The 14,438-nt window shown below is 36.0% G+C and overlaps 1 protein-coding gene and 1 long non-coding RNA gene across 2 annotated transcripts; both read right to left on the reverse strand.

Moving 5' to 3' along the window:
• Positions 1 to 1,666: 1,666 nt before the first annotated feature.
• Positions 1,667 to 3,114, reverse strand: LOC120115463. The gene is made up of 4 exons (XR_005515482.1): positions 2,784 to 3,114; positions 2,199 to 2,241; positions 1,876 to 1,929; positions 1,667 to 1,741 (listed from the first exon to the last, which is right to left on the reverse strand). It is a non-coding gene; the product is annotated as an uncharacterized LOC120115463 (long non-coding RNA).
• Positions 3,115 to 13,187: 10,073 nt separating this feature from the next.
• Positions 13,188 to 13,847, reverse strand: LOC120115465 (LOB domain-containing protein 12-like). Its single transcript, XM_039136184.1, has 2 exons — positions 13,598 to 13,847; positions 13,188 to 13,523 (listed from the first exon to the last, which is right to left on the reverse strand). Exons 1-2 carry the CDS (start codon positions 13,751 to 13,753, stop codon positions 13,188 to 13,190), a joined length of 492 nt encoding a protein of 163 aa, XP_038992115.1. The 5' UTR covers positions 13,754 to 13,847.
• Positions 13,848 to 14,438: the final 591 nt, after the last annotated feature.

Here is a 14,438-nt window from a genome sequence, read left to right on the forward strand (position 1 = left end):
TCTTTTCACAATACTAAGCATGATCCAATCCATGCTTGGCTAAACTTCTACTTAGCCAAAGGTTTTAGCGAAACTCAATTCCATTCGTGAGAATTGAATTTTGATCTTCATACCTTCAGATCGTATTCTTGATTCTCTGGAAACTGCAAGTGGCAATCAGTCATTCTCTTAAAAGTTATTACATGTTCAACTCAAAAGGTGCACGTTGATTTGAAGACTGTTTTGCTTGAAGTTTGGAAGTAGGATCGGTTGGTCATAATTCGACTTCCTATGAACAAACTTAGCGGCGGTCCGTTAAGGGCAATCAAGATCGAGTTCAATTCTCGTTGCGACACTATAACTCGAGTCGGTCTTTTCCAGAATTTAAAGTCATTTTGGATCTAATGGCGATAAACGTGGCTAGACCAACAAAGATCGAATTACAGAGATAGACTTGGAAATTTCGATTAAACAGATAAGAGTTAGTTGCAGGGGTTAGGACTTGTTGACTATAACCGACATACATCACGAAAGGAAAATTTTATTTCGATGATCGATCAAAATTGAGACTAAGCAAAACCTGAGGCTATATCATATTTATTGAATTCTTCTAATTTATTTATTTTCTCATTATTATTTTTTATTCAATATTTATTTATTTATTTTATTCATTTATTTTCATTAATTTTAAATTCCCTTTTTATTTTCTTACAGTTGATTCAATCTGATGAACAACATTATTAAACTTCCTTAGTCCATGTGAATCGACCATACTTCTTTATATTAATTTATCTATTTATTTATTTATTTTCGAGTTAGAAATTGTTTTTATTTGGCAAAATTGACGCTTATCAAATATTCTAGGGGTACTGAGTTTCAACGCAAATAACCTTGCTATAATTAGGACAAAAGGAACCAAGTGTCCCAAGCGGTGTGGCAATTACTCTAACCCTTTCATGATGTTTGGTTAAAAATATTTTAAAGTATATCAATGTCAGAAACTAAGTTTCATAGAAACTTACATATTCACAAGTCCCCAGTTTCTCCATTGAATTTGGCCCCTGTTCAGAAGATTGTATATTAGGTATATATCATAATATAGGTATTTTCCAACTGCACAGAATTTTTACTTGGTCATATTTAGCACAAACATTGTGGAAAATGCTCTTACTTGAGCTCCAGTTGAATCAAAAAGCAATGAGACAGAGACTGAACAATTGTGCTCTTTTCCACTGCTTGACATTCTAACAATGACACCTTTGAAAGGATTCAGCTTGTCTGTCATGTATAAGGTTGTAGAACAGTCACTACCACCAAACTGCATTTATACACAAAATAGCAAATCGACTTTGTCCTCATAGCATGGCACCATGGACAGAGTAAGCAACCAAACACACAAAGGGAAACTGCCACTAAAAGCTATGTTTGTTAAATATGCATCCAAGGCTTAGCCATAGAAAGAATGGCCACTTAGAGAGGCAAAGTTAGTCTTATTTACTAAGGTATGGGTCATATTAGAAAGACGCCTAGTAATAAGAGGTATGTTTCACTTGCCAAGGATGCTAACATCTGTGCTTGAAACATGTCCAATAGTAGTACACACGTGATAATTCTTTTTCTTTCAGAATAGTACTCAATTATAACTAGTAAACAAAGGAAGACTAACTAAGTTCAAGAAAATCAGCAAAAATATTTAACCTCCAGAACGTTCAGACACCAGTGCACTACATTCCGTTCCACAATGTGATGGGCCTCCACAGTCCTAGAAATATCATAAGATAATCAAATAAAAGAAGAGGAAAGCCCGTCAATGATGACCTGCATTGTATGTATTCTGGATCCTTCCATAGTCAGCATGTAAAAAATAAAACTCAGATAAATTAAAGAAGCAATTACCGAGCACTCAGCACATCTAGGTGGATCATGGTTAAAAATCATTCCACCACAAAGCTGCTCCATTGAGTCAATGAAAAGAAAGCCAATAAGAAATAAGCTAAATGTATAGGCAAAGACATCATATACTTTCTTGAATAGACTATAGCTTCTGCTCATTAGTTACAAGTTCTTGAGAGTAAACAACCAACAGGTATTTAAAAGCATACTTTAGTAGTGATTAACCACATCAGAATCCACATAAAAAGTTCATACTTCAAAGGAAAACCTAAAGAAAGCAATGCTTCTTAAAACAAAGTAATAAAATGTAACCTGATGGAGCCAACCTGAAACCAGAGCACAGTATCATTCACTGACACCTTGTAAAACCTAGAATAGTTAAACAAAACAAAAAATGATTCAATAAAAATGGAAGCCGATCTAATTGAGATATGTAGGCTTCCAATCAAACATAGATAATGTGCAATGCAAAACAATTTCCAAAACAACAAAATTTTCACACTCCAAACAGGTCTAAAGTAATTAAACTAATCAAACACGCATATAAGCGTAATAATAGTGCCGAACCAACTATGACTGGATGCAACTCAGGCAAACACATCAAATTCATAATTAACTTCAAATAGAATACCAAACTTTAATCAAATCGCAGATTAGGAATTCCACTCCTTGGTAAGCTAAATTATACCAAGTTGCACCGAACAAATAAAATGAAATACTCTAAATTAGTATAGTACATACATAAAAAAGGAATTACCAAAATTCTCAACAACACCTACACTAAAAACGAGCAATATGTATCTATGTATATATAACACAGCATTTTCTACCTAAATTCAATTTAAAAAGTAATTTAATATAAATGGGAGATACTTAGATCAGGGGAAAAGAGAGGGAATTTTGTGAGTTACCCGTCTTCGCATGAGGACGCCGTGAGGGAAACTAGGCAGAGGAGAAGCCAAGGTAAAGTTGTAGAGCTTGTAGCTGTCAATGAAGCTGTGCTCGCATATCCCGAAGACTGGGTTAACTCGAAGTTGAATCGTCAAGAGAAAAATTACGAGAAGAAGCAATCTCCGAGATTCATTTCCCATTATCATTTTATTAGCTCAAAAAATATTATTAATTCTCTAGTTTCTTTGACTCCTGAATTTCCTCCGATTTTGTGTAGTTTTTAAGCTATTTATCGTCGATGAAATTCAAGAAGAAGAAAAAAAGAACACTAGAGAGGGAAACGAAAACAAAGCAGGACCGAAGGAGACAAGCAGGAATGAAGCTTCTTCGCTGCAACTAAGAGGAAATTTAAACTTTGAGTTAATTGCTCAATCTCACCTAATAGTTTTTATTAATTATAATTTGACCCTTTATTTAAGTAATCTAGATGTGGCCACCAATCCAAAGCTTTATCACTATCAGCCCAGCTCTGAGCAGAGAAACGACGTAGTTTTGAGGTTCTATTTGAAAACACTAAACCATTACTTGAATGAATATTTGTGATGGAATCTTTGATAATTATTTGTGGGAAGTATTGTCATTTGATTCACCATTCATTTCAAGAACATATGTCTACTTTCTGCTATATATATAAAAACTTTTATGTACGTTGCGGGAGGAGTTCCGAAGCAGTCGGCAATGGTTACGGTAGATACAAAGTCAGGATTCGGAAGGGGAAGATATGGTGGTGGAGGATGGGGTGTACGTTTCGTGCTTTATCCGACATGTAGGCAGTTTTGATACTATTGCATTACTGCAGAAAGCAATTCTTCAGTTGTTACTTGCTTTATTTTCTTTATGATTAGGATATCGTTGGTTCCTCTGCTTAATAAACAGAGAAGCATAGCTAGAATCACAGACAGTTGGATGATACGGTCTGGCTTTTGCAGTTGGGGAGGTCTTGTCCCCATATCATGGGGACTCTCGTACAAAACTATCCAAACCCATTATCATTTGATTCAAATTTCCTTTACTTGTGTCCAAGTTACTGCAAAATAATCAATTTATCGTATGTGCATTCCTCGTCTGCATAAATATACTCCGTAAGCTTTTTTGGATAAATGTCTTGTATGTTATCGAAGAAGATAGCAGTCGGATGAACTTCTGCCCAAATCCATCGAACATTAATGGTACATAGATCAATAGCAGGCACAAAAAGAGGTCAAACCTCAGACCTAAGGCTCGACATCTTCATTACACTCATACTAGCATTGACCTTGCTTTCAGGCTGCATAAATCAACCCCTTTAAAGACATAAGTTCTGATCCAAGCCGCCCGTAATGAGCCAGCACCAGCCTAGAAGTTACGAATGAGCACTAGAATACAAGCCTTGTTCTACCCCTGAATTTTCAATTACTCCCAGATCCCCTCAGATTTAGGGAAGTAAACTACCTATTTAGGCCTTCAAATTTTGATTTATTTTGATTTTGCACCCCAGCTTTTATTGTTAACTATACTTTGTCCCCTTTGAACTAAAATCCTGACTCCGTCCCTACCTATATACATTGTAAGCTATCTTGACTTATTGCTTTACATTGTAAGATATCGTCGAGTCCGAAAATGTGACTGATAATGGTAGTGTCCGATAACCCTTTGGTTCAGGTAACTCTCAAGTGGGCCTTTCTTTCGAATTCTCTCGTAAAACAGAAGGGAAAAAGAAGTTTCTTGCTGCATCTCGGGGTAGAAACCGACTTTCAAGCGAATTTTGGGAAGTTATCGTGCCGCATCGACTTATAACACTCGACAATGCTAAGGATGGGTCATACAAGAGGTTAGCATGGATATACATTGACAGAAATCCATGACGTATGCTACAAGCAACAGCCTGAAACTACAAATGCACCACAATACTTTGCCTGCTCCTACTTCTTAAGATTTCAACTTGGGACAAGAATACCGAGTTCCCTCCATCTTAGACAATAATTGATACCTATATTTCGAGATAAATCAAATTTAAACAATTATATATGATGTCGATATAATATAAGTGTCCAATCCAATTTATATATACCTCTCAGAGACGTTCCTAAACTTGAGACTCTTAAACTTAATCTGAAAGCTTACTGCCATGTCATAATCATTTTCATTATTCAACTGATTAATGAAAATAAATTCCTTCATTATAATTTATAAATTCTAATACTTTTTCTTATAAAATAAATTCAAACGAAATATATAAAATTATTTATTCATGATTGGAGAAAATTTATTACAGAAGTAATGGGAAAATGTATGTGAACATGGAATTTATTAAAGCAGAAAAGCCCCCATAATCTTTTTTTAACATTCAAGTGATGATTGAGTCCCCCTCCCCATCACAATCACTTTGGCCTTTTGCATATTTAAGCAAAGTGCTTTTAAAAATATATTCTAATTCCATGACTTAGAACGAGATAAAAAGAGAGAATATTGTTTAAAAATCAAACAAATCTAACCTAAAACAAGGAAAAATAAACCAAAATCTTATCTTGGTCCTATTTTCCCTTTAATATTAGAATTTGATGATGGTTTAAATTCGGTTCTTAACTTTAAATTTTTAATCTTTTAATAGCATGATAATCACAATTTATGTGATGATATTAAAAACAAGGGTAAAGTACACAAATGATTCTCCGATTATAGAATATTGTTTTATTAAGTCTCTTGACTATTGAAAGTTACAAAATAGTCCTCTGACTAGAGAGTGTTGCTTTGTTGAGTCCCTCGACTATTAAAAGTTACAAAAATGGTCATGACTATTCATTATGTTTCAAACTCGACCTTTTCTGTTAAAAAATTTACGGTTTTCTGAATCTGATGACTGTGATATGATAAAATATGATCCTAGAATCTCATATGACTATCATATCCTAGTCATCATGTTAATGTCCAGCTTAGACATCCGTCAATTTTTAACGGAAAAGGATGAGTTTAAAACATAATGAATACTTGGGTGACCATTTTGTAACTTTTAATGGTCAAAGGACTTAACAAAGAAACATTCTATAGTTAGTGGATCATTTTATAACTTTTAATAACCGGGAGACTTAATAAAACAATACTCTATAGTCGGAGACCATTTGTGTACTTTACCCTATAAATAAATACATTAAAAAATTATAAAAGTTTGAATTCACATATCATAATAAATATGGAATCAATAAATATTTAAAAGAATCATGGATGTTCTTCCAACCGTATCTCATTATGTCCGGGATGGATCGAGGGGAGGGTGGGGCCGAGGGAAATTTTAAAATTATTAAAAGAATTTAGATTTTTCTATATATTTTATATTAAAAGGTTATTTTCACCTCTAAAATTTTATAAGCTCAAATCGTCCTTGATTATGTCTCATATAAATAAGCTGAAATCACATATTATCGTCTAATGTCCTTACCAATGAAGTTTCTTCTTCAACTTAGAATTTGACTGTCCCCATGCAGCTGTAAGATCTCATAGAATTGACGAGAGAAGCTTCATGTATTAAGACACATTCAATCAAATTTTATAGCTATGAGCATATTCATCTCATGTAGGTTAGGTTGTCATTTTCTATCTCTAGATTCTTCATATATCATCTCCACATGACCTTATTTTATTTTTATTATTTGTTTTGTATGAACATGTGACCCTATTTGTACATGAATATCAATTACCATTATGAGCATATCATATTTATAATTAACTAGAATTTTTACTTATGATTTTATTCATCATTTTCATGTTGTAAAACAAATATAGAGACCATAACATAAAACGTAATCAATTGTGGTAAGGTACGAGGATCTTGTTAATAATTATTTAGTGGAAGGAGTGAGTTTTACATGGTATGAACTCTTAATTTAGATGTATGAAGGGAATTTAAAAAAAAGTTTATGAAGTGTCATTCGTTGATCAATTAGTTGAACCCCTAGCGTCAACATTATCCTTGAATCAAGATTTTTGTCTTTTGTACTTCATCTAGAGCACCTCGGATTCGAGGGAGATACGACCATATTTACAAAATGATTACCTATATCTCTTTGGTCTTTCAATCAAAAAGTTAACATAAGCTGTATAATTGTATGTAGATGTGCAACATGGTTTGCACCATCTCGACTGGGATCACTGATGGGCTACAATCTTAAGTCTTCGATCCGAGATTTTTCACATCCATCACATATTTTAATTTTATTTCTTCAGCAAATAAATTGTACGGTAATTTTTTAAAACCGAATCAAACATATTTCGAATTACAAACTTAAACAAAAATATTTTCACCATGGAACTGCTCCTTTGACAAAGAGTTGTGCTAATACACACATCTTGAAAGAATGAATTGTCTGCTAAAATGGATGTATTAGCAGACTACCCTTGGACTTGTCAAACGTTTGTTAATTTCAGTAGCTGCTGCCATGAAGTGAAGACCGAAGAGGACTTTGGTTTGCCTTAATTCCTCTCTCATGTGCAGAAGCTTGCTAGATTATCAGTTTATAAACGATGGAACCCATCACGTTTTCATAGTATAATATACTTTTGATTTGTTCATAGACCGAACCAATATCAAAACTGTGTAATAGGTTCTCATTCAGTTATGAGTCAGTTTGCATGAGTTAGTTAGTGTTAGGTTGTTAAGCTTCGGTTATGAATCAGTTAGGCTTCTGTTATAGTTGGTTATCCATGTACATAGAGCTATAATTAAGCTCAGTTGTAACAGAAGAGATTAGATCAATTTTAAAGGTTTAGAGAGCCTATTCTCTCTTATTTTGTTTCTTTACTCTTGTGTTGTAGCTTTACTATTCTTGACATGGTATCATTCGCCAATCCTGGTGGTTGTTTCTTCCGCTGTTAAACCAATTTCTTGATTCATCTTGCTCATCATGGTTGATCTAACTGTAGATCCGGTTCGAGCCTCTGAAAATGTGTCATCGAATACCTCTCCCGTGAGCTCCATGTCAGTTCCGTTAGGAATTAATGGGATTCAACATATCCCTAAGCATGACACTGTCAAGCTTACCGAGAGCACCTATCTTCTTTGGAAACATCAAGTTGCGTTGATAGTTGATGGATATGGGTTAACAAATTTTCTTTCCAGAGATGCAGTTGTACCAGATGAATATGTTGTAAATGTGTCTGGACATACTGAGGTTAATCCGGCTTTTCTGATTCATAGGCAGCAAGACAAACTACTAGCCTTTTGGTTGCTTACCACGATTGGGACTGAGGTTCTTCCTCACCTCACTGGCCTCACAACAACCTTCACCATATGGTCTACCATTTCTCGGTTGTTTGATGCTCGGTCTACTGCCAAGATCTCAACCCTTAGGCATAGTCTGCATACTCAAAGAAAGTATGGGTTGACTATTAGTGAGTATCTTGCAAAGATTAAATCTATCTGTGATTTACTCAATGTATATGATAGTGTTGTTACTGAATATGAGCATGTAAGTGTTATTCTTGTCGGTCTTTCGATGGAGTTTGAGTCGATCATTGCCATTGCGTCTCATGAAAGTCTCTCTTTAGACATTCTGACTGATATGTTAATGGATTGTGAGGCTCAACAGAAAGTATTCTTGAATGAAAGTGCTATGGCTAATTTGACCTATTTACCTAAGGAGGTAAACAACGTTGAAGTGGATGCTAAAGAAAGTAATGCATCACAGCTGCGTTCAAGCCAAAATCGGGATCAGCAAGGTGGTGGTTATCGTGGTCGAGGCCGAGGACAGAGTTAAAACAGACCTCAATGTCATTTGTGTGAAAAGTTTGGTCATGTGGTGCAAAAATGCTACCACTGCTTTGATCGAGATTTGACTGGTGTAACTGGAGGTGAGGAGCAAACTGGTGATGTCCAGAAATAATTTGCCAGTTTGCTCGAATAAGTTCAGTCAAACAACAATCTGGAGGGCAAGTGTTTGCTCATACGTTTCAGCCTTTCTCGACCTTTCCACAATCATTTGTTCCTTATTCATACTCACCAATGTTTTACTCGGCTGGCCCAAGTATACCAGGAATAGTTGGTATGTCTCATACCCCATGATACTATCAATTTCCTGTACCTTTTGGACATCTACCATTTACTTCCATGACTCCTACAGTATTCAACTCCTCTGTTGCTACTAGTTCAACTCGTTCCTCAGTACCCTCAGAAACTAATTGGTATCCTGATACAGGTGCCACGCACCATGTCTCAAACAATTTATCAGTTTTTGACTCAGGTACTGTCTATACTGGCGTGAATACATTACTCATGGGAAATGATAAAGGAATTAAAATCGACCATATTTGTCGAGGTTTCTTTCCCACGAGATAGAAACCCTTAGTTTTACAAAACATGTTCATGTTCCTAATATTAAGAAGAAGATATTATTTGTATCACAGTTTACACGTGATAATAACATTTTTCTTGAGTTTCATGCTTCTGAGTGCATTGTGAATGATGCTCAGACCAAAATGCTTCTTCTTTGAGGGAAGCTCACGGATGAGGGGATATATCAGCTTCTGCCATATGATGGTCATCTTTCGTGTGCCAAGCAGGAGGTAGGATTTCAAGTCAACAATGTTTCTGGTTCGCAGGATGTGTTGGAGCTGTGGCATAGAAGGCTAGGTTATCCTTCGTTAGAAGTGGTTCTTTCTGTTATGAAATCTTGTAATGTTCCTTCAAATAAGTATAAATTCACTCATGTTTATACAGCTTGCATGCAAGGCAAAGCACACAAATTACCCTTTTGTAAGTCTTTGACTGAATACAATAAGCCTTTTTAATTGGTCATGTCTGATGTTTGGGGACCTGCACCGGTTATCTCTTTAGATGGCTTTGCTTACTATGTTTCATTCATCGATGTTTTTAGTCGATACACGTGGGTGTATTTACTCAAGCGTAAGTCTGAAGTCATGCAATGTTTCATTGATTTTGTTAAAATGATTGAAGTGCAATTGGGATATAAAATCAAGAAGTTGCAGTCTGATGGAGGGGGAGAATATCATGCTTTGAGGTCTTGGTTCAAAACGAATGGAGTCCTGCATCGTATATCCTGACCTGGTACATCTCAACAGAATGGTAAGGCTGAGAGGAAGCATAGGCATGTGATTGAAATGGGTCTTGCTATGTTGTCTCAAGCCTCGTTGCCATTAAAGTTTTGGAGCTATGCTTTTATGTCAGCAGTATACCTGATAAATAGGCTTCCTACGAGTATTCTGAGTGGTTGATCTCCATTTGAAGTTCTCTATAAAGAATCTCCATATTACTCCCTTATTCGTGTATTTGGCAGTGCTTGTTTTCCTTGTTTGCGCACCTTTAATCAGCATAAACTGCAAGGTTGCTCTAAATAATGTGTGTTTCTTGGTTATAGTTCCTCTTATAAAGGTTACAGGTGCTTGGATGATTCAGGCAAGGTCATTCTCTCTCGCTATGTTGTATTTGATGAGGAAGAATTTCCTTATGCGAAAGTGAGGTGTGTCGATTGCTTGGGTACATGAGGTACGTATGAAGTTGTTCCTAGTATTGCTAATGATTCTACTTGTGATGCTGGCCATAACAATGAAGTTTTTGTTACTTCAAACAATGAATAAATAGTTCATGGTAATATTGTTAATTCTCATGTAGTCTCTGTGGCTCCAGAATTTATAGAACCACTAATACGCTTCTACCTACAGCTTTTGAATTTTCAGACCGTGTTGAACAATCCTCTGATGTGGATGAACCTGCTCCCTCAGCTGTTGAGCCTATGTCAAGTCTAGTGCTTGCTCCAGAGGACAGTATACCTATCTTAGGTGTCATTCGCTTATTCTTCAAAATTTTCATCCCATGCTTACGAGAGGTAAAAATGAGATTCGCAACCAAAGGCACTTCAGGTTGTATGTCTTGATAAGGAACCCTATTCCATCAAAGAGGCTATTCGCAATCCTCACTGGGCTAAAGAGGTACAAGAAGAATATGAAGCCTTGGTGAATAATGGAACTTGGTCATTAGTCCTTCTTCCAAAGGGACGGCAAGTAGTTCATTGTAAGTGGATCTTCAAGGTGAAAAGAAATCTAGATGGGACTATGTCTCGTTACAAGGCGCATCTCGTAGCCAAAGGGTTCATTCAGCAGGCTGGAGTGGACTTTCATGAATTGTTTAGTCCAGTGGTTAAGCCAACCACTGTTCGTATAATTATCTCACTTGCCTTGTCCAAGGGATGGCAGCTTCGCCAAGTTGACATCAACAATGCTTTCTTGAATGGGGTGCTGACTGAAGAAGTTTACATGAAGTAACCCCTGGGTATGAACAAGGAAATGAAGGACCGGTGTGCAAGATTAATAAAGCCATCTATGGCTTGAAACAAACGCCTCGAGCCTGGTTTGACAGTCTTCGAGGATATCTGATTTCAGTAGGATTTGTTTTGGCACGATCGGATTCGTCGCTGTTTGTTCGAAAGACTGTCGATATCATAGTATAAATGCTAGTTTATGTTGATGAAATAATCTTAACAGGGAGTAATGCAAATAAGGTTCAAATAGTGATCAATGATTTGAACAAATAATTTGCATTGAAAGATCTTTGTTCCTTTAGTTTTTTTTTTTTTTTGGCATTGAGGTGTGCCATGATGTTGATGGTTTAGTTTTGAGTCAGAAGAAATATATTCATGAACTGTTAGAGAGTTTTGGCTTTGCTAATGCGAAAGAACTCCCCACTCCCATGGTTTCTACAAGAAGGCTTTCAGCAAATGGGGGTGAACTCATTACAAATGTTACTGAGTATCGTAGCATAGTGGGTGCTCTTCAATATGTGGTAGTAACTCGTCTGGACATTGCTTACTCGGTGAATAGGGTATGTCAATTTATGCAGGCACCATGTGTTATACACTTTCAAGCAGTCAAGAGGATCTTGTGTTATCTTCAAGGCACTGCTGACTATGGGTTATGATTCACTTCATCATCAAGACTGTCGTTAATTGGCTTTGCTGATGCAACGTGGGCTTCCGATATTGATGATAGGCGATCCACTTCGGGGTTCTGTATCTATTTTGGTGGGAATCTTATTGCATGGAGTTCGCGTAAGCAGCAAGTCATTGCACGTTCTACTGCTGAGGCTGAGTATAGGAGCGTTGCCTCTGCTGCTACGGATTTGGTATGGATTATGGCCTTGCTTAAGGAGCAGCATGTTGTCGTGCATGGATGAGAAATCCTGTGGTGTGACAATAGGAGTGTTGTGGTTGTTTGTGCTAATCATGTGATTCATTCAAAATTCAAGCATGTCGAGCTCGATTTATTCTTTGTCCGTGAAATGGTGGCTGCTGGAAAACTGCAAGTGCATGAAGTTCCAGCCTATGAACAGGTTGTTGATGTGTTAACAAAACCACTCTCAGCACCTATGATTTTAAAGCATCGCCAAAAACTCTTGGTCACTCAATTGTTTAGAAAGTTAGAAAGTATGGGGAATGTTGATTCTTAATCTGTTGCTTAGAAAGTTGGAAAGCATGAAGAATGTTGATCTTCAATCAATCTGTTGTTTTAGAAGTCCGAAAGCTTTGGGAATGTTGAGGCTTGATGGATAAGAAGAAGACGGGTGAATGTAATAGGTTCTCATTCAGTTATGAGTCAGTTTGCATGAGTTAGTTAGTGTTAGGTTGTTAAGCTTCGGTTATGAATAAGTTAGGCTTCTGTTATAGTTGGTTATCCATGTACATAGAGCTATAAATAAGCTTAGTTGTAAAAGCAGAGATTAGATCAATTTTAAAGGTTTAGAGAGCCTATTATCTCTTATTTTGTTCCTTTACTCTTGTGTTGTAGCTTTACTATTCTTGACAAACTGCAACTCCAGAATATGTTATTGAAAACAAAACTTTCAAAGATAAATAAACAAAAAAAAATCTATTAACACAATGACAGAGGAGACGAAAAGTAAAGAAAGAAAAGAAGATGTGAAATATAGTTGGAGATTCTCATAATAACTTGATGCTTTTGCAATTCAACTTGTCCCCTAAAAGAGGCTCACCTTCTCTACTAATTAATCCAAGTCCTGTATCAGTCGGAAATTTGACATTAGGTTATATGTCACATCAATAGTAGTTTAGACGACTGCATTTTGAGAATTCCAACTAATATTATTAAAAAGAACAATCATAAATCTCAAACATAACTTGTAAAATGATAAAACAAAGCATTGAGAGACCTCCCTTCCCCAACTTATTTTATTAAATGAATGAAAGGGATTAATTAATGTTTTGTAGTAAGAGAAAAACTCTAGTTTGCTTCTCACATGCAAGAGTTGACCTTATCAAATCATGTCAAATTAAAGTATAGAGACTAATCTCATATCTGCGTATAGTAAAGGGACCAAAATTATAATTTAACCTTAAATATAACAAAATAAGAGGGAAGCCAAATTAGGAAATGATGTCTCCGAAGATGTTGTCTCTGTTGAGAGAGTCACATATATTTACATTGGTAGAAAGAGAAGAAGAAGCAAAATTGAAGTGGTGATTATGGAGAAATGAGGATTTGTCATCAACCATTTGGTCTAATGAAATTTGAGGAGCAGGCTGCATTTGGATGCACACTATTTCAGCCTGAGCCATAGCTAGCTGCATTTGAAGCTGAGAAACCTGGTTCTGCAAATAAGATATGGCCCCTACACATCCATACACTGGGTCTCTCACCCTTGCGTTTGCCTCATACACCAAACTGCTCACTGCATCTGCCCTTTGCTGCACTGGAAGCTCCTGCATGGTTTCAATTAAAGATAAAGGACCAAGTTGTTTAACTCCAAAAATGCTAGAATATAGACAATTTGAACCTGCAACATCTTGCTGACATTGCTAGCACCGAAAACCTTATGAACCATGGCGAACTTGTGTGGATCATCGGAAGGGAAATAAGGAGCAAAGATGCAGTCCTTGGCGCAGCGGCGACGGAGCAACTTGCAGGAAGCGCAAGGCGAGTTCCCTCCCATTGTTATGGGGAATCAATCAAAGTTGGTAAACAGAAACTGATGAAGACAACTAGAAAGAAAAGTAAATTACAACTTATCTGCGAGTAAAGTGGAAGCTTAGTTAAATTGGAGTTGAAGAGGATGAGCTGTGAGGGTACGCATATTTATAATGCCCCATGAACGTGTGTGCCAAAACATCAAACCAAGGTAACTCTCCTCATCTTTTCTTTCTCCTTCCTTTTGGTTTTAAAGAAATAATAATGGGTGAACTACACCAATATATTTATTTCTTTATTAATAAAAGTTTTAGACAAAGGGTAGCTAAGGCCCTCCACCTAAATAATAATAATAATAATAATGATGTGGTATCCAACTTTTTTTCACTAAATGTGGCCTTCCAAATACGAAAAATATCTCAATGTGATTTTTTGACCTATGTTTTCTGTAGATCACCAATGACTATGTAACTTTGTGCTGATGTGGAACGTTAACCATGCCAAAATCCTATTTTTTTTCTCTCAATCTGACCTTCCAACTCAAAAAAATAACTTAATATGGCCTTCCTATTTTTTCTCTTCTATTTTTTACTAAACTTTAAAAGTTTTCAATTTAATCACTCAACTTTTGAATTACTCGTGTTTTAATCATAATGATTTATTTTATTAATATGTATGTATGATGTGACATTTATTATTCTTATTTTATT

Source organism: Hibiscus syriacus, unplaced genomic scaffold, assembly GCF_006381635.1.
Source record: "Hibiscus syriacus cultivar Baekdansim isolate YM2019G1 unplaced genomic scaffold, ASM638163v2 tig00110264_pilon, whole genome shotgun sequence".
Taxonomy (NCBI): Eukaryota; Viridiplantae; Streptophyta; class Magnoliopsida; order Malvales; family Malvaceae; genus Hibiscus; species Hibiscus syriacus.

What these genes read in the sequence shown, in the direction of transcription:
- LOC120115465 (XM_039136184.1), bottom strand. Translation starts at nt 13,753, where the DNA reads ATGGGAGGGAACTCGCCTTGCGCTTCCTGCAAGTTGCTCCGTCGCCGC. An exon ending in ATGTCAGCAAGATGTTGCAG is followed by an intron (nt 13,524 to 13,597) that starts GTTCAAATTGTC and finishes GAAACCATGCAG; the next exon opens with GAGCTTCCAGTGCAGCAAAG.